A 20,742-nucleotide genomic window follows, 5' to 3' on the forward strand; every position below is an offset into this window, starting at 1 on the left:
CCAGTTAAGGACCGCTGTACAACTAAATACTTCGGCAGAATGGCACGGCTGGGCATATGGACGCACAGGTATGTCTCCTTTAAAAAAGCCCAATCGTGGGTGGCGCGCGCCGTCGGAGCGCTCGCGACCCGGTCCTGGGCTCCGCGACCACGCCTGCGGGACCCGCGGCCCCCGATTGCCGCCTGTGTCCTGCGATCGGGTCACAGAGCTGAAGAACAGGGAGAGGTAAGTGTAAACAAACCTTCCCCGTGCTTCCTAGTGAGCCTGTCACTGATCGTCTGTTCCCTGTCATAGGGAACGACGATCAGTGACGTCACACGCCCAGCCACGCCCCCCCCCCTACAATAAGAAACACACATTAGGGAACACCTAACCCCTTTAGCGCCCCCTACAGGTTAATCCCTTCACTGCCAGTGTCATTTTTATAGCACTGATCGCTGTGAAAATGACAATGGTCCCAAAATAGTGTCAAAAGTGTCCGATGTGTCCGCCATAATGTCGCAGTCACGATAAAAATGCCATAAAACTATCCCCTATTTTGTAGACGCTAAATTCCTGCATTTCACACCTCAAGTCCCCCCAATTCCTGCATTTTACACCTCAGGTCACCCCAATTCCTGCATTTCACGCGTGGCTTTTGAATCATGGATGCCCGCAGCCTGGAAGCCAGAATCTGCAAAAAAATAAGGTAGGGAGATCGTCTTGGCCGGCACAGTGGGGGCAAGTGATGTCACAGTGGAGGCATGTAATGTAATAGCACAGTGGAGGCATGTAATGTGATGTCACAGTGGAGGCATGTAATGTAATGGCACAGTGGAGGCATGTAATGTGATGGCACAGTGGAGGCATGTAATGTAATGGCACAGTCTGGGCATGTAATGTAATGGCACAGTGGGGCATGTAATGTAATGGCACAGTCTGGGCATGTAATGTAATGGCACAGTGAGATTTGAAAAAAGCCTGTTTCTGTCAGTGGTTGTTCCTGTCAGTGAGTGTTACGGCTACCCCTCAGCTTCCAGACAGACTAGTAGGAAGGGGGTCGTCTTATATGGAGAGTATATCCCAAAACCAACATTTTTCCTGGAAAAATAGGGGGTCGTCTTATACGCCCAGTCGTCTTATACGCCGGCAAATACGGTATATATATATATATATATATATATATGAAAATTACTTTGTATAAATTTGAATTCCTCTTTAATTTAATTCCATCTATGTTTTCATTCTAACTCGTATCAAATGACCTTCATATCTTGCCAATCCCCCATCAACCCCCACACAGGCCTGGATGTGACTTGCCAAACAAATATTTGTTGTGTTGTGGTCAATGCCCAGCCTTGGGACCACGCCAATAATACGAGGAATATAAGACCAGACAAATATCTATTCCCAGCACACAAGTATTGTCTGGTCTGTGTCACATCATGTCACTCTGGACTTATTGTGTTGGGCTGATCCTTTTGCAGATCTACTTGGTGCAAACAAAACTGTGAGTATTTCTTATGTATATTATTTGTCAGTCAAGAAGGATATAAGCTGTTACATTGGCACAGCAGATAATATTAGACTTTCAGATTTCAGTGTTTATTCTCAGAAAGCCTTTTGAATATGGAATTTTCATTCCTGAGCATTATTTGCTAATCTATCGATCACTTTTATTTCTTTATATTTTTGATTATTTTTAACTAAAGGTTATCATGGAGCTTCTGGGTATCCCATGTATTTTATAGTTTTATGTGGAATTTTGTTTATAAGGCTTCATGCACACTAGAAAGCTAAAAACTGCTTTAGAAATACTGAAAAAAAAAAACTGCCAATGTTTTGCTTTTGCTGGCGATTAAAGGGTCACTAAAGGAATTTTTTTTTTTTAGCTAAATAGCTTCCTTTACATTACTGCAGTACTGGTTTCATGTCCTTATTGTTCGTTTTTGCTTTGAAGTGGCTGTAATTCTGCTCTGATCTCCACACTTCCTGGTTGTCTGTTTCCTTATAACCACAGTACTGGGAGCTTTTTCACTGTAGGTCTAAGCTGTCATTACTGTGTGTCTAAAACTTAACAGAACCAATCAGATTCATTTTAAAAACAAAACACTGCCCTGGATTTGTTTGTTTTTGTTCTGTGTGTCTCTCTAGTTCACAGGAACATGAAAACAGTTTAAAAGTGAAACTAACCTGCAGGCACATTATATGATTGATTTTGTATCTATTTGTAATCATTTTTAAAAGGAATCAGTTAACTTTTATGTCTCTATATCCTGTAAACAGTCATTTCAGCAAAAAAAAAAAAAAAAAATTCCTTTAGTGACCCTTTAAGCAGCGTGCAGTCTAGTGTTTAAAGGGGTAGTAAACCCTTGAGGTTTTTCATCTCAATGCATTTTATGCATCTGGGTCCAATAGGGGCGCCACCCCCTCTCTCCAGCCACCCCCTCTCTCCAGCCACCCCCCTATATGGTAATAGATAGCTTCATCCATAGCAAGAATCTATCCATGGCCGTGGCTGCCACCCCCTATTCAAGCGTCCGGCCTCTTTTTGTACGTAGGGAGCCTGAATTCCAGTGGCGGTGGGTGTTTTTTTGAAGCACCTGATTAGAGCCATAGGCTCTACTATGCATTAAAAAGGTGGTCTGTGAGTGCAGAGCATTGCACTAGCAGTCCACCCAGGTGTGTTAAAAAAAAAAAGCGAATGATATTCTCTATTCTAACACTGAACTGCCTCTAAGGCCCTGTACACACGACCAGTTTCCTCGGCAGAATTCAGCTTCCGACCGAGTTTCTGGCTGAATTCTGCCGAGAAACCCGGCCGTGTGTACACTTTCGGCCGAGGAAGCCGACGAGGAGCTCGGCGAGGAAATAGAGAACATGTTCTCTATTTCCTCGTTGTTCTATGGGAGCTCTCGTCCCGCCGAGCTCCTCGGCGGCTTCAGTGCTGAACTGGCCGAGGAACTCGATGTGTTTGGCACGTCGAGTTCCTCGGCCGTGTGTACGAGGCCTCAGTCAATCAGGTAGTCACAGGTCTAATACCTGTTACCTGATTGGCTGATGGTCCCACAGCTCGCCGCCGTCACCCACTGCTTAATCCAACACTAAGATGTGGTAGGTGCCGAACAGACAACGGGCGGGCGGGGGTTTACAATGGTGTCATTTGATGGGCACGAGTGGTGTCATTTGATGGGCACGAGTGGTGTCTTTTGGGCACGAGTGGTGTCATTTGATGGGGCATGAGTGGCTGCATATGATGGGCACAGGCAACTGCATATGACAGGCACAACTGTCTGTGTATTATAGGGCACAAGTGGCTGCATATGATGGGCACAGGGGCTGCATATGATGGGCACAGGGGCTGCATATGATGGGCACAAATGGCTGCATATGATGGGCACAAGTGGCTGCATATGATGGGCACAAACGGCTGAATTTGATGGGCACAATTGGCTGCATATTATGAGGCACAAGTTGCTGCATATGATGAGCTCAGGGGCTGCATATGATGGGCACAAGAGGCTGCATTTGATGGGCACAAGAGGCTGCATTTGATGGGCACAAGAGGCTGCATTTGATGGGCACAGGAGGCTGCATTTGATGGGCACAAGGGGCTGCATTTGATGGGCACAAGCAGCTGCAATTGATAAGCACAAGCAACTGCAATTGATGGGCACAAACAGCTGCAATTGATAAGCACAAGCAACTGCAATTGATGGGCACAAGCAACTGCAATTGATGGGCACAAGCAACTGCAATTGATGGGCACAAGTGGCTGCAAAAGATTGGCACAGTGGCTGCATTTGATTGGCACAGTGGCTGCATTTGATTAGCACGAGTGACTGCATTTCACGGCACGAGTGGCTGAATATGATGGACACAAGTGACTGCATTTGATGGGCACAAGTGGCTGCATATGATGGACACAAGTGGCTGCATATGATGGGCACAAATGGCTGCATATGATGGGCACAAGTGGCTGCATATGATGTGCACGGTGGCTGCATATGATGTGCACAGTGGCTGCACTTGATGTACACAATGGCTGTGTTTGATGGCACAGTGTCTGCATTTGATGGGCACAGTGAGGATGCAATTGATGGTTTTTTTTCAGTATTTTAAAGGTATTTTTTTTGAGCACCAATTTTGAGAACCATCCACCACTGCTATGCATTAAGGTGAAAAACCTCCTGTGATGCAGAAGCCACCCAGAGCCCCCTTTTACTTACCTGAACCCAGTCTTTCTATCGACATGGGCGCACCAACTCCAGCCGGTGTCTCGTATCCTGGTTGGATAAATTGATAGCAGCACAGCCATTGGATCCCTCTGCTGTCAATCAAATCCAATGACGCAGGAGCTAGGGGCGGGGCCGAGTCCTGCTGTGTGTGTCAATGGACGCAGCAGCATGACATGGGAGTGCCCCCACACGAGTGACCCGAGGGAGAGCGGCTTCTCAACGGGGCACTCGTAAAGAGGAGGAGCCAAGAGCTCCGCTGAGGGACCCCAGAAAAGGAAGATCGGGGCCACTACAAAACCAAAAAACAACTGACATTTATCAGCTTCTTTCCCTACTCTCCATTCTGAAACATTCTCTGCAGGAGCTGGGGGGAGTGGAGGGAAGGCAGCCGCACTGCGGGAGGTGCAACACGGGGGGAAGCCCAGGCAATAGGGTGCGCCCAGGCACACATGGCACACCCCATGCGCAAACCTATAAACTTATGAGTGTAAGTAAAGCCAACATTTTTATTAGGGAAAGGTACTCCCTCTTCTCATCCTGGAGAATACTGGGAATGAAAGTTAGGGAAAACCAAAATTTGGAATTGATACTACACGCAACCCTAAGGCCCCATTTATTGGGGTATAGCGCGCTCCCCTAAAGTTGCCCCGAAATTCCTGTAAAAAAAATGTTATAAGATTTTATTACTTACAGTTTTGGTGTCTTGCCCAGCGTCCATCGTCCGGTCCGGCGTCCGTCTGCGGCCTCGGTGGTGTCCTCCCGGCTTCTCCAGCGCGCGCCTCAAGTCGAGTCCCCGCTTCCCGCGCTCAGTTCGAACGCCTCCGCCGACATATACCGAGTGCAGTACATTCGGGTACATTCGGCAAGGCTCGGCTTCGCTCATGCTCACGCTCTGTGACGTTTATGCGTGAGCACGAGCAAAGCCGAGCCTAGCCGAATGTACCCGAGTGTACTGCACTTGGTATATGTCGGCGGCTCCATTCAAACTGAGCGCGGGAAGCGGCTATCGGCGTATATCGCGCACCCACGATTTCCCTCTTATTTTAGGGCGATATACGCCAATAAATATGGTACATGGGTTGGGTCCCTTTTTCTCTGCAGATCTGTCTGCTGATCCCCTGCTGAGCTGACCAGAGCGTTGCAGATGGCATGTCCATGTCCGCTCTGCTTTTGCAGAGTTGACACGGACACGACTCATTCTGCTCTATGGACAGTTGGATGTAAACAGACTGGCTGTCTGTTTACACCTGACTGACCTCCCTCCGATCTGGCCAGAGGGAGGGGAACAGATCCCCTTCAAGGTTTTTGCTGGATTGGATTGGAGGTAAGCAGGTGTAAACAGACACAAGTCTATTTACATCCACCACTCCATAGAACAGAGTAATAATCTTCGAGCAACATGCCCCTCCAAATGATGGGATCTCTCATATAACTTCAACCTCAGATGGTATATTACCTCTTCACAGATACATACATTTGACCCACACACATCTCCAGTAGTGTATTTAGGTTTTGTGCTGCCCTAGGCCTGACTAAACTCGTGCACCCCCTAATTTAAATATGGCCCACCCCTTCCTGTCAAGACCACACCCCTTTCTGTTTAAGACATACCCTAAAATTTTCGAATGGGGACACTAGTTCTTAGGACCTGGGGGGGGGGCATGGATTTCCTCTTACTTCCTGTTTGGCTATGGGGCAGGAAGTGGAGGGAAATCTCTGCATTGGGACAGGGATGGTAAAAAATAAACTGACAGGGGCTATAACCCTCCCTTACTCTATCCAAAATGAAAAACAAAAAGTGTTGCCTATAGTTCTACTTTAAGCACAAATTTCTGATAATTTTGTGAAGAGGACTAAGAAGATATAATCATGCCAATGGTGCAGCAGAAAACATGTAGCACAGTGAGGAAGGTTTGTGGTCCAGGATGATAGGACAGTCAAAATTAGAAGCAGCTTGCGTTACACTAACGTGTAGCACTATCCGGCGGGGAGTCTTTCCCTTCAAAGTGCTGCCCTGGGCCTTGTTGGTCTAGGCCAGGATACAGCGTTGCACATCTCCCCTATGTTGGAGGAACTGCTGAGAATTAGGGAACCTATATCACTTACTATGGTCCTGTACCAAAATCTCCTTCTGTTGGAAAGAGGTATTCAAAATTATGGTAGAAGTTACCGGGATTCACATTCCCCCAGCACCCAAATTGGCACTTCTCAGCATCGACAATATCCCGCCTCAGCATCGACAATATCCCGCCTCAGCATCGACAATATCCCACCTCAGCATCGACAATATGCCACCTCAGCATCGACAATATGCCACCTCAGCATCGACAATATCCCGCCTTAGCATCGACAATATCCCACCTCAGCATCGACAATATGCCACCTCAGCATCGACAATATGCCACCTCAGCATTGATAATATCCCACCTCAGCATTGACAATATCCCGCCTCAGCATCGACAATATCCCGCCTCAGCATCGACAATATCCCGCCTCAGCTTCGACAATATCCCACCTCAGCATCGACAATATCCCGCCTCAGCATCGACAATATCCCGCCTCAGCATCGACAATATCCCACCTCAGCATTGACAATATCCAGCCTCAGCATCGACAATATCCAGCCTCAGCATCGACAATATCCCACCTCAGCATCGACAATATCCCGCCTCAGCATCGACAATATCCCGCCTCAGCATCGACAATATCCCGCCTCAGCATCGACAATATCCCACCTCAGCATCGACAATATGCCACCTCAGCATCGACAATATGCCACCTCAGCATCCGACAATATCCCGCCTCAGCATCGACAATATCCCACCTCAGCATCGACAATATGCCACCTCAGCATCGACAATATGCCACCTCAGCATTGATAATATCCCACCTCAGCATTGACAATATCCCGCCTCAGCATCGACAATATCCCGCCTCAGCTTCGACAATATCCCGCCTCAGCATCGACAATATCCCGCCTCAGCTTCGACAATATCCCACCTCAGCATCGACAATATCCCGCCTCAGCATCGACAATATCCCGCCTCAGCATCGACAATATCCCACCTCAGCATCGACAATATCCCGCCTCAGCATCGACAATATCCAGCCTCAGCATCGACAATATCCCACCTCAGCATCGACAATATCCCGCCTCAGCATCGACAATATCCCGCCTCAGCATCGACAATATCCCACCTCAGCATCGACAATATCCCGCCTCAGCATCGACAATATCCCGCCTCAGCATCGACAATATCCCGCCTCACCTTCGCTGTGTCATCATTCACATCCTTCTAGCAGCCAGACTAAAAATTGTTCGCCATTGGAAATCCACTGACCTCTTATCTAAAATCAAGGTGATAGGCTTAGGGCACACTCACAGTTTATACAAACGCATGTTCGCTATATCTGAGGGGCGTCTGTCATCTGCAGACCAACATTGGGCAACTCGGTCAGAATGGTATAATCAAATAATTTCTGGTTAAAACCTGAATTCTTCTCCTTTTTTTTTCTTGTTGCATTCCTGTTTGGGTCACTTATAACGTATACAGTAGTATTATGCTCCTGACAAGAGTCTATGATATAACCCATATTGTTATTTTCTTTTGTATTACTGTGGAAACCAATGCTTCCATATCATACTTGTTGTATTCTCTGTATATGACAGATTCTCAATAAAAATTAATTGAAGGGAAAAAAAAAGTGGATGTAAACCCTCACATATACCCAGTGAAGTGAACAGCCTCAGATGATACACAGAGAGGAAACAAATCTCCCTACATACGTTTAACATGTATATCTGCTGTCTTCATCTTTATATATTATTTAGAAAATGCACAGATGTTCTCTTCTTGTTCATGAGTGGATTCTTGGCATACAGCCAAGACAAGCTGATTGGAGGAAAGGCACACACCCTCACTCCACATTGGCAAAATAAAGAAGGAATGTGCAGAGCTCTGCTGTAAGAAGGCATACTCTTTGCTAATCTATTTATAGCAAACTCCCACGACACAAACTTCAGTCTGCTTTTACTTCCTGTCTCAGAGAACTTATCAGGCTTATAATAGTGCTACGGAACAGAAGAAACACATGGGACTTAGTGCTTTTGAGAGAGATAAAAAAACACTACAGATTACAGTGGCAGCCTGTCCATTAGGGGGCGCCGCCCCCTCTCTCCTTGCCACACCTTGTATGCAGTGGATAGATTCATGTGTCCGGCCCCTTTTATCAGGCACGTGAATTACAACGGCCAGGGTTTTTATCAAGCACTTGATTAGATCCAGATGCTCTAATAGGCTTCAAAATAGGGTGGCTCGGGTCGCAGAGGATGCATCCGGAGCTCACCTAGGTGTGTTGCAACAGCAAATGAATATTCTCTGTTGCAACACTGATCCCCCTCTCGGCCAATCTGGAAGCAGGTATGAAACCCGTTTCTCGATTGGCTATCCTATTGGATGCCTAGCGCTGGGAGGAGCAGAGAGGAGATGCACTGTGGAAGCTTCTCCAGGAGAGGACACCGGAGCAGCTGTCCCTGAGCCCGACCCGCTGGAAGATGGCCGTATCAGCTGATCTCTCCGCCCACATTCAGGGTAAGGACAGCACGTGGTGAGGAGGTGTTAGTTCCGTGCCGTGGGGGGAGGGGCCAGTTGTGGTAGTAACACTCCACCGGTGGCTCAGGGGGGGTTGTTTGCTGCCCCCCACCAAAAAAAGCCCCTCCAGCCGCCACTGCAGATGTGTGTCCAGCAACAATTTCTTAAATCAGGTTTACATCTATATTGGACCCACACTTCCTGATTGGTACAGAGGCGGTTCAGTGTTAGGAAAGTGAATATCCAACACACCTGGGTGGGCTCATAGCACAATGCTCTGCGCTACAAGTCCACCCTATTTTGAAGCCTATTGGAGCCTATGGCTTTAATCAGGTGCTTAAAAAAAAACTGCTGCTGTAATTCAGACGTATAGGGGGGTGGCGTGGAGAGAGGCACCCATTCGCCCTTAATGGACTGTCCGCCACTGGGCACCACTACTTCAAGTACCTTCTTAACCAATCTTAGGCTTCCATCCGCAAAGCACAGACTCGGAGACAACACCACTACTAGCAGGTAAAACCCAAACAAACTACAGGGAGCCATACCCAAGACGGGTCCCTACCAATGTACAATTATCAAATAAAGCACATACAAGGAACTTGTACCCTGCCACCTGCCATGACAGGCCACCAAGAGAAGTTGCCCAAAAAGCACAAAATTCCCAAGAACTTGACCACAAAAAAGGAGAGGGAGGGTGGGAAGTTTTTCCGATGTAGTCTCTATCCTGAGTAAAGGTCTCACCAGGATCCTCCTACTGGCCGACCCCCAAAGTCCCATTCTTTCCTTACACTCCACCAAGCCTCCCCTTACTATTAACTTTACCTACCAAAAACTCCTACCAGTACAAACCCCCTTTAAAGGGGTTGTAAAGGTAAAAAAAAAATATTTTCTAAATAGGTTCCTTTACGCTAGTGCAGGGGTGCCCAACCTTTTGAAGAGAGAGGGCCACTTAAGCAACTTGATAACCAGTCGCGGGCCACAATGAGCGGAGCAGGTGGATGACAGGTCATAGCTACTCCTATAGGCCCTCCGATCCGATCTGCCCAGATGGAAGGGGACAAATTCCCTTCTATTTTTTTTTTTTTTTTTAGAGGATTGGATTTGAGGTAGGCAGGCGTAAACGGACATAAGTCTGTTTACATTTTCTGCTCTGTAGAGGTGAATTGAGGGTCCAATTGGGTAAGGTCGATCATGTGAAAAGGGCTTAAGACTGCTTTCACACTGATGTGGTGCAGTTTACCCACACCACGGGTGCAGCGTAGTGCACCTATGTCTAACCCGCGGGTTAGCTAACTTTCCATAGACTCCGCCTGTGGCAAAAGCTGGCACTCTACAGGAAGCATTGGCTTATGGAGCTCTGCTCAGGAGCCGTTTTCTTCCTCTACCACCAGCTTCATGCACAACACTGATGCTGTGGCAGGACAGGTCGGCAAGGTCGGCAACCTGCCAACCCACCGTTCCAGAGCAGGAGGTCGTGGGCCATATGTGGCCCCCGGGCCACTGGTTGGCCACCCCTGCGCTAGTGCATTGTTGGTTCATTTACCTTTTCCTTCCATTTCCCTTCTAGATGTTTTTTTTCTATGTCTGAATTTCTCACTTCCTGTTCCTCCTCAGTAAGGTGTTCTGACTGACTTTCCACCACTCGGGTGATGGGGGCAACCTTACTGAGGAGAAACAGGAAGTGATAAATTCAGGTAAAGAAAAAAAACATTTAGAAGGGAAATCAAAGGAAAAGGTAAGTGAACCAACAATGCACTAGCTTAAAGGAACCTATTTAGAAAATAAAAAACGACCCCTTTAAACCCTTCATGTCAGCCCTCCGTCTAGGTTTATTTTCCTTACTCCAGGCCTTGCTTGAACTGCTTACGCCACACCGCCCACCCCAACCAAAGGAATAATTATTCACAGCGAATCTCTACAATCCATGGACTATTACAACACCCAGCATGATCCACTGACGTGTATTCTAGGGTTGCCACCCTTTCTTCAAGCCAAACCCGAACACTTTAGCTGTCTGGGACACCTTTGGGTGCCCCAAGGAGAGTAGTAATGAGGTGCGCATAGCGTTCCGCAGCGAATGATGGGTGTGGCCAGATTACTCTTCCCGACATCATCATCCTGCCCTCCAGTGATGCCAAACCTGCCACCAGACGGCCGCTGAAGCTCTCGGACAGCAACATATTTGTGTGTGACTATCTTAGTTACTTGTGGAGCCACAGCCTGGTCTGAATTCAATAATGTGTCCGGGTTTCAGTCCGCCTGAAACCTGGACACATGATTCAAAACCCGAACTGTCCGGGTGAATCCCGTACAGGTGGCAACCCTAGTGTATTCTGTCTCCACTATATTACCATTGCTCAGTGAATGTGCACAATTCTGCTGGTGATCAGTGAAATGCAAACACTTTTTCTGTTCCTTTTTATTTCTTCAGGCACCATGTCGTCATCTTTCCCTCAGAGCTGCGCTCTCAGCACTATGAAAGTATCTGTATACAACTGGAGGGTGCTGGAAAAGTGAGCAACATAGAGATAGTTTTAAGGCAGGAAGCAAAGAGCACCACCCTCATAGAAGAGAGGTTCAAGCAAGACTCCATATCCACCTGTATTTCGGCTCTGGTACAGTATACCTATAGGCTTCAATCACAGCATGCTGAAGTGGAGTGTGGGAAATAGTTGAAGAGTACACTATTGAAGGATTAAATAGTATAGCAGTGAAACATTTGACTAATAATGGCATGGCTTATTAGTGAAAGATCTGCAGAGGATTAACCCGGACCTACATGTAAAGATCTCCCTTTTTTTTTTTTTTGCTAGAAAATGATGTAGAACCCCAAGCAATATATATATATAATGTATTATTTTATTTTCATTTTTTTAGGAGAGACGCTGTAGAATAAAATGGTGGATGTTGCAATTTGTTATGTGACACAGCATTTGTGCAGCGTTTCCTTTTTTGACTGCAATTAAAAAAAAATATAAAAAAAATGTGTTTTTATTTGCACGTAAGCACGATGGAACCGAGGCGCTTCAATTTTATTTTTATATATATTTATTTATTTTATACAAAAATAATTTATTTTCTTTGTACTAATTTTATTGCTATCACAAGGGATGAACAACATCCCTTGTGATAGCATGGACCATGGCAGGTCCTCTTTATGGAGAGATTTGGGGTATATTAGACCCCAAATCTCTTCTCTGGTCTCCCATGTAGCTGATTAGACACAGATCAGTCTGATCGGATAATAGTAAGGTGCTAAATGTGCAAAAAACACACATTTGTGAAATTTCATAAACAAGCATGTAGCCAGTCAAAATTAAAAATGTACAATAAAACATATACAGTATACAACTCCAATTACAAAATTTACACAATTTATTAAGTGTTGTGCTCAAACTAAATGTGTAAAAAAATTCATGAAAATTCATAAACCACCATGTAGCCAGTGAAAGTTCCAATAAATGTGCAAAAAATATATACAATTCCAATTGCAAAATTAATTTTGCATGTGTTGTTTGAGGGGTCCATTGGATCTGGTGAGTCTAACCTGATTTTTTTTTGCACATTTATGTGAACTTTTACTGGCTACATGGTGGATTATGAATTATCACTTGTTTTTTACACATTGGGCTAGATTCAGGTAGGGGCGCGCAATGTTACGGCGGCGCAGCGTATCGTATTTACGCTACGCCGGCGCAACTTACAGGAGCAAGTGCAGTATTCACAAAGAACTTGCTCCGTAAGTTGCGGCGGCGTAGCGTAAATGGGGCCGGCGTAAGCGCTCATAATTCAAATGTGGAAGGGGGGCGTGATTTATGTAAATCTATGATGACCTGATGCATGCGCCGTCCGTGTACATATCCCAGTGTGCATTGCTCCCAAGTACGGTGCAACAGAGGTATTGGTTTCGACGTGAACGTAAATTCCGTCCATCCCTATTCACAAACGATGTAAAAAATTAAAATTTCGAAGCGGGAACGACGTCCATACTTAACATTGGCTGCGCCTCCTAATAGCAGGAACAACCTTACGCCGAAAAAGCCTAACGTAAACTACGTAAATAAATTGCGCCGGCCGTACGTACGTTTGTGAATCGGCGTATATAGGTAATTTGCATATTCTACGCCTAAAACAACGGAAGCGCCCCTAGCGGCTAATGTAATATTGCACACAATTATACGCTGCCGCATTTAAGTTACGTCGGCGGAGGAAGCCTATTTTTTGAGCGTATCTGCCTTTGAGAATCGGCGTAACGATACGCCGGCGCAGATTTGAAATTACGGCGGCGTATCTGGAGATACGCCGCCGTAAATGCTTTATGAATCTAGCCCATTTAGTCTAACTAACAGCCAGAGGTGTATCTAGTGAAAAAACCGCATATGGCAAGTACTGAAACTGCGCCCCTGTCGAAACATTTGAAACCCATCTTTCAGATAACCTTAACAAAAAAACAGCTAACAAAACTAGTGATATTTATCATCCCTTGTGATACCTTTGGTAGTGACACATCCTCTTTATGGAGAAATCTGGGGTTTATTGGACCCCTGATACCTCCTCTGCCCCCCAAGGCCAGCCCATACTGGAAGTGATGAAATCTTTGTCAATTAAGGCCTCAGTTTTCTCAGAGGAGAGGGAGAAACTGATGTTCCTCCTTCTTCTTTGTGCGCTGCCAATCCGATCAGATTGAATGGGAGAGCCTGGGAGAACAGGGGAGGGCTGTGGCTGAAAGCAGCAGGGATAGCACTGCCATTGTCCATTAGCAAAGGTGCTGAAAAGGAGATCCTGCCTATGCTTTGGAGGAGAGAAGAAGAGACCCTCAGACCCTGGTAAGTGCCTTGCTGCCCAGCCGCTCAACAACGCCCTCTTCATATGGCGCCCATGGCACTTGCCATGGCTGCCATACCCTAGATACGCCACTGCTAACAGCACAACAGTGCTAGTTTTTCATGTGCCCCCTTGGGAAAATCAATTGCCCATCTCTGCCATCCTAAAGTGGAACTTCCGCTCATCGGAAACCCTCCCCCTCCATTGTCACATTTGGCACCTTTCATGGGGAGGGGGGTGCAGATACCTGTCTAAGACAGGTATTTTTACCCACTTCCGGGAGTCCACTCTGCGGGGACCTGCAGGTAGTGCGTCACAATATCCGCCCCCCCCCCCCGTTGTGTTCTGGGAAAAACACGGCTCCCAGAACACAGCGGGGACCAGTGAGTGCGACGCAGCGTGACTCGCGCATGCGCCGTAGGGAATCGAGCAGTGAAGCCACAATTCTTCACTTCCTGGTTCCCTCACCAAGGATGGCGGTGGGGGCAGCAGAGTGACAAACGATTGCTCGTCTTCTGCTGCCTACATCGCTGGACTCCAGGACAGGTGAGTGTCCTAATATTAAAAGTCAGCAGCTGCAGTATTTGTAGCTGCTGGCTTTTAATATTTGTTTTACGGCGGAGCTCTGCTTTAACTAAATATGTAAAAAAAAAAAATGGGAAAATTCATAAACCCCCATGTAGCCAGTGAAAGTTCAATTAAATGTTCAAAAAATCATATAGACAATTCCAATGTGCAAAAAATCGGGTTAGACTCACCAGATCCAATGGGCCCCTCAAGCAATATTGTGTTGTGGGTCAAACAGGCTTAGTCTGGTATCAAAGTCTTTGATAAAGCCCTGTGGGAGGGGCGAAATGTATCAACGGCAGACTACGGCTCAGCAGGGGACATCACGTCCTATGTTGGAATGCAGATAAGGTTTTGAGAGAACTGGAACTAGCAGACTGTCTTTTGATGCAGGCATCATCCCGTTAAAACCACTGAAAATGGAGGACATCCATGAACGCCCTGCCAGCGGGAAGGGTTGTCACCAGACCACTTCCCATAAGATAATCCAGAATGTGCATTTAGAGCATAAAAGTTATTTACTTGTAAAAGCCTCCTTTGTGTAGACATCCAAAAGACCTGAGAATGCTACCGGGCACTGCCATCTTGGATGTGATGTTTGTGTGTGTGTGGGGGTGGGGGGGGCTTGCTTAATGTAGTCGATTTTAGTGACCATCTTGGGTGAATGGTACTGAATAGTCTCAGTAATTATCAGTTTCTCTTCCAAACTGTAGATTCCGGATCCCTCTCACGGAAACGAAGAGGTTGCTGAACTACAAGTTTTCATCTTTACTCATCTTCAGTCACTTCTAAACCTGCCGGCAGTAACACACCTGGCAGTAACAAAAAATACTAAAGTTATTGTGAAAAAGGAGAAAAAGCATTATAAAACCATCATTCAAACAGACAAGACCATGTACAAGCCAGGACAGACAGGTAATGGTAATGTCCATATACAAGGTTTAAATGTATGTTACCCATAAGGCCGGGTACACACGGGCAAACATGTACGATGAAACCGGTCCGTCGGACCGTTTTCACCGTACATGTCTGCCCGGGGACTTCTGTACGATGGCTGTACTAACCATCGTACAGAAGTCCGCGCGTAAACAATACGCGGGGCGTGTCCGCACCGTCGCCGCGACGCGGCGATGTGGGCGGGCCTGCCTTTTAAATGCTTCCACGCATGCGTCAAAGTCATTCGACGCATGCGAGGGACGGCGGGCGCTCGGACATGTACGGTAGGTCTGTACAGACGACCGAACATGTCCGAGCGGGCAGGATTCCAGCGGACGGTTTTAAAACAAGTCCAGGAATATTTGTCTGCTGGGAAAAGGCCCGGCGGGCAAATGTTTGCTGGAATTCTGCCCGCTCGCGCCTACACACGACCGAACATGTATGCTGAAACTGGTCCGCGGACCAGTTTCAGCATACATGTTTGGTCATGTGTATGGGGCCTAACAGTAAACTTCTCCGCTGTATCGATCTCCGAATGTACTGAATCCCACTCTACCCATCTCCAGCCCTGTACACACGCCCAGGATTCTCGTCAAGAAAAAAACATTGTTTTTCCTGACGAGATTCCTGGCAAGATTCTCTTGCCGGCCGAGTCTACACACGTACGATTTAAAAGAACCACCGCTCTTTTGAATGGCACGAACGCGGTGACGTCATTGACTACGACGAGCATGCGCTCGTTACATTTGATGCCGTCGCCGCCATGTTGCTTCACCCTACCTATGCCTTGGAAGCTACTGCGCATGCGTCAAAGTCATTTTGAGCATGCACGGGTTTCCATGGAGACACACGCTCGGGTTTGTCTCCATGGAATTCTCTATTTTTTTCTCTATTCTTCCAGGGATTCTCTATTTTTCTCGTCTAGATTCTGGGCAGTTTTCTTGACGAGAAAGCTCAAAGCCTTGTACACACGCACGTTTTACTGGACAAGAAAGCTCTGTCAGCAGTTTTCATGCTGTTTCTTGCCGAGAAAACCGTGCGTGTGTACAAGGCTTCAGGCTCTCTTTTTCCAGTCCCAGTGCTTTTTAGAGAGCATTTGACATACAATAAGAAGGTGTTATATTGCCTCCTCACCACCTGATTGAACATTATATTGCCACCCTACCTCACCGTAATCACGTGTAATGCAGTGGGTAGCCCCACTGAACTTAATGGGCAAGTTTAACAAGCTGTGTCGTCCTTTTTGTTTTCTATATGTTTACATATTTAGGGATCTTCCCAGGTCCAAAATGAATATTGACAAGAATTAAGTTCAGCCGTTCGCAACAGTGCCAAAATAAATTGCCTATCCCTGCTTTGGGCCTTTTAAACGGTTGTTAATATCATGTGCTCCAGTATGAGCAGCAGAGATATCAGGACGTCCCTTTAATTTTGTCTTAAGTTGTGTGCGTAATCTAAATGTGTAAAAAAACAAGGGAAAATTCACAAACCACCATGTAGCCAGTAAGAGTTCAAATAAATGTGAAAAAAAAAAATATATATATACAATTCTAATTGCAAAATTTATTTTGCGAGTGTTGTTTAAAGGGGTCCATTGCATCTGGTGAGTCTAACCAGATTTTTAGCACATTTATTTTAACTTTTACTGGCTACATGGTTGTTTATGAATTTTCTTTTTTTTAAGCTCTCACAGGAGCTTCCATAAAATGTCATCGATAATCTTTCTTAAATAACACAAACAAACAATTATACATTTATTCTTCCCCTCAACCCCCTATTCTATTGGTGTAATTGGCCCCATCTCCGTATCCTCTTTATCCTTAAGCCGTTAAGTGTATTCTCTATCCAACTTGCCCATACTTTCTCATATTTCTCCTCATATCCTCTATTACAATATGTGGTTTATGAATTTTCACTTGTTTACACATTTAGTTTAACCAATCTTGAGTGTTATGCCCCGTACACACAATCTGATTTTTCGTCTGGAAAACCTTGGATGGCTTTTCCAACGGAATTGCACTCAAGCTTGGCTTGCATACACACGGTCACACAAAATTTCTACGAACTTTCGACCGTCATGAACGCGTGAGGTACAACACTACAACGAGCCAAGAAAATTAAGCTCAATGCTTCCGAGCATGCGTTGGAATTGCTACAGACGATCGGAATTTCCAATCAGAATTGTTCCTGTCGGAAAAATATAGAATCTGCTCTCAATATTTGCTGGCGGAAATTCCGACACCAAAGTCCGACGGGAGCATGCGCAGTACGTCCGGCGCGGGAGCGCGCCTAATTTAAATGGTACCCGCCCCATTTGAATTGGGCCGCCTTTCGCCGGACGTGTTTACGATACACCGCCGCAAATTTCCAGGTAAGTGCTTTGTGGATCGGGCACTAAATCGGAAAACTTGCGGCAATGTAACGTAAACGGGTTACGTTACGCTGCGCCAAAGCTACGTGAATCTGCCCCTATATTCTTAGAGCAAATGGTCCAGTTCTCGTAGAGTTTTCTAATCAGGGGCAGTGGGACATTATTGAGTTTATATAGCAGTTCCAGTCATTCAGCCAATGTCAAAGCCAAAAAGTTAGAGAAAGAGAATTAAATTCATATGCTGTAACCATAAAATCTGGAATGTACATAGTATTCTGAATTTCGTACATGCTATGGTGGACAACTCCAACATTGGCAAAATTGGTAAAAAGGCAAAAAAAATAAAAAAATCTAATTTTAACTTTAATTTCACCATTCGGTGACAAATAGAGAGAGTGAAACCACGCTCTTTTTCCTGAACTATTTAATTTATTTTTTAATCTTTTTATTGTTTTTCCTGAATTTATTTTTTTAGATTTTATTTTTTTTCTACTATTTTGTATGTTATGTATCAGTCTGGTTCTCTACAGCGACAAGCGTTCCCCTTCTTATTGGCCACTTTATTAAAGCTAAAAAAGGAGAGCCACTGATTGGTTTCTAAGACAGAGGCTGTAATGATAATGTGGCCAGAATGAAGCAAGGTGATTGTCACAGGAGGGAGTCAAACTTATGCCCTGCACACATGAGCGGAAAAAGTCAGATGGGAGCGTGTGTACTGTATGCGTGTGTATGCCCCATCTGACTTTTTCCGTCCGAAATTCCGACAGACTTAGATAGAGAACGACTTGATTTGAGAATGTTCTCAATTTTTACGATAGAAAAAATTCCTATCGGAAAATGCGTTTGTCTGTATGCAATTCCGACGCACAAAAAAACACTCATGCTCAGAATCAAGTCGACGCATGCTCGGAAGCATTGAACTTTATTTTTCTCGGCTCGTCGTAGTGTTGTAAGTCACCACTTCTTGACGGTCAGAATTTGGTGTGACCGTGTGTATGCAAGCCAAGCTTGAGCGGAATTCCGTTGGAAAGACTATACAATTTTTTTTATTTTTATTTTTTCCCAACGGAAATTCCGCTTGTGTGTACAGGGCATTAGCTATAATTAAAGATGTCCCTAGTTTTATTCTCATGTTTAGTTAGGAAGATATCTGATGCATTATTGTGCTTTGCTAACTCAAAGTTTCATAAAATGATTTTTTTTTTTAACAGTGAAGTTCCGAGTTTTTTCACTTAACGAAGACCTTGAACCTGGACAAGATTTGGTAATATAAAAGAACTGTCACACATTGCCTAGAATGAACCCATTAACCGTTGTTTCACATAATCAATTAGCTTAAAGCGGGGGTTCACCCTTCGGCCGGGTACTCACGACCAAACATGTATGGTGAAAGCGGTCAGTCGGACCGTTTTCACCATACATGTCTGCCAGAGGGCTTCTGTACGATGGTTGTACACACCATCGTACAGAAGTCCGCGCGTAAACAATACGCGGGGCGTGTCCGCGGTGTCGCCGCGTCGATGACGCGGTGTCGCCGCGACAATGACGCAGCGACGTGGGCGGGCCGCCTTTAAAATGCTTCCACGCATGCGTCGAAGTCATTCGACGCATGCGAGGGACGGCGGGCGCCTGGACATGTACGGTAGGTCTGTACTGACGACCGTACATGTCCGAGCGGGCAGGATTCCAGCGGACTGTTTTAAAACAAGTCCAGGAATATTTGTCCGCTGGGAAAAGGCCCGGCGGGCAAATGTTTGCTGGAATTCGGCCCGCTCGCGCCCACACACGACCAAACATGTCTGCTGAAACTGGCCTGCGGACCAGTTTCAGCAGACATGTTTGGTCGTGAGTACGGGGCCTTCGAGGGCACTTTTTCCCCTTAGCTTCCTGCTCGTTTTTACTAGGGGAATCGGCTATTTATTTTAAAATATGTGCAGTACTTACCCGTTTACGAGATGCATCCTCTCCGTCGCTTCCGGGTATGGGCTGCGGGAATGGGCGTTCCTTCTTGATTGACAGGCTTCCGAGAGGCTTCCGACGGTCGCATCCATCGCGTCACGATTTTCCGAAAGAAGCCGAACGTCGGTGCGCAGGCGCAGTATAGAGCCGCACCGACGTTCGGCTTCTTTCGGCTACGAGTGACGCGATGGATGCGACCGTCGGAAGCCTCTCGGAAGGCTGTCAATCAAGAAGGAACGCCCGCTCCCGAAGACCCATACCCGGAAGCGACGGAAGAAGATGCAGCTCGAAAACGGGTAAGTACTGCTCATATTTTAATACAAATAGCCGATTCCCCTAGACCGAACGAGCAGGAAGCTAAGGGGAGAAAAATTTTTTTTTTACAAATGGGTGAACTCCCGCTTTAATATATTAATACTACAAGATATTTATACTTTTATATTCACTCACACAGTCATACAATACAATGGCCCGGATTCACATACATTGGCGCATATTTATGCCGGCGTAGCGCATCTAATATACGCTACGCCGACGTCGCGCAGAGAGGCAAGCACCGAATTCTCAAAGCACTTGCCTCCCAAACTGCGCTGGGTTCCCTCGGTGTAAGCCGTCGTAGGTGGAAGTGGGCGTGAGCCATGCTAATGAGGCGTGACCCCATGCAAATGATGGGCCGAGTGCCATAGAAGTACTTAAAACGAACGGCGCATGCAGTGGACGTATCCCAGTGCGCATGCTCAGAATCACATCGGAACTACTCCCTAAGATACGACGGATCACTGCCTACGACGTGAACGTAACCTACGCCCAGCCCTATTCACGTACTACGTAAACAACGTAAAATACGACGGCTGTGTTCCCTGGTCCATACCTTTGCATGGGTTGCGCCTCCTATATGGGGAATAACTTTACGCCGGACATACGACTTATGCAAACCGCATATATTATGCGCCGGGCGCAAGTACGTTTGTGAATCGGCGTATCTCCCTCATTTGCATATGTGAATAGCAAATCAATAGGAGCGGCAAATGCGCCCAGCGTAAATATGCGCCCACGATACGACGGCGTAGGCAAGTTACGTCGGTCGTAGGAAGCCTATTTTCAGGCGTATCTCGGATTGTGGGCACGGCGCATAGATACGACGGCGCATAGTTAGACTTACGCGGCGTATCTCGAGATACGTCGGAGTAAGTGCTTTGTGAACCCGGGCCAATATGTACAATATGAGTTCCTATTGGTGGCCTAGAATTTTTTAAATCTCTAGAAAGTTAAGTCC

The 20,742-nt window shown here is 46.2% G+C and overlaps 1 protein-coding gene across 1 annotated transcript in view; it reads left to right on the plus strand.

Moving 5' to 3' along the window:
• Nucleotides 1-1,385: 1,385 nt before the first annotated feature.
• The window catches only part of LOC120946695 (alpha-2-macroglobulin-like protein 1), a 171,444-nt gene continuing 152,087 nt past the window's right edge, over nt 1,386-20,742 (plus strand). The window contains exons 1-4 of the mRNA XM_040361325.1: nt 1,386-1,489; nt 11,241-11,424; nt 14,914-15,115; nt 18,719-18,771. Of these exons, the coding sequence (XP_040217259.1) occupies nt 1,425-1,489; nt 11,241-11,424; nt 14,914-15,115; nt 18,719-18,771 (504 nt within the window). The 5' untranslated portion in view covers nt 1,386-1,424. The remainder of the gene's footprint in view (nt 1,490-11,240; nt 11,425-14,913; nt 15,116-18,718; nt 18,772-20,742) is intronic.

The sequence above is a fragment of the Rana temporaria genome, chromosome 8 (genome assembly GCF_905171775.1).
Source record: "Rana temporaria chromosome 8, aRanTem1.1, whole genome shotgun sequence".
Taxonomy (NCBI): domain Eukaryota; kingdom Metazoa; phylum Chordata; class Amphibia; order Anura; family Ranidae; genus Rana; species Rana temporaria.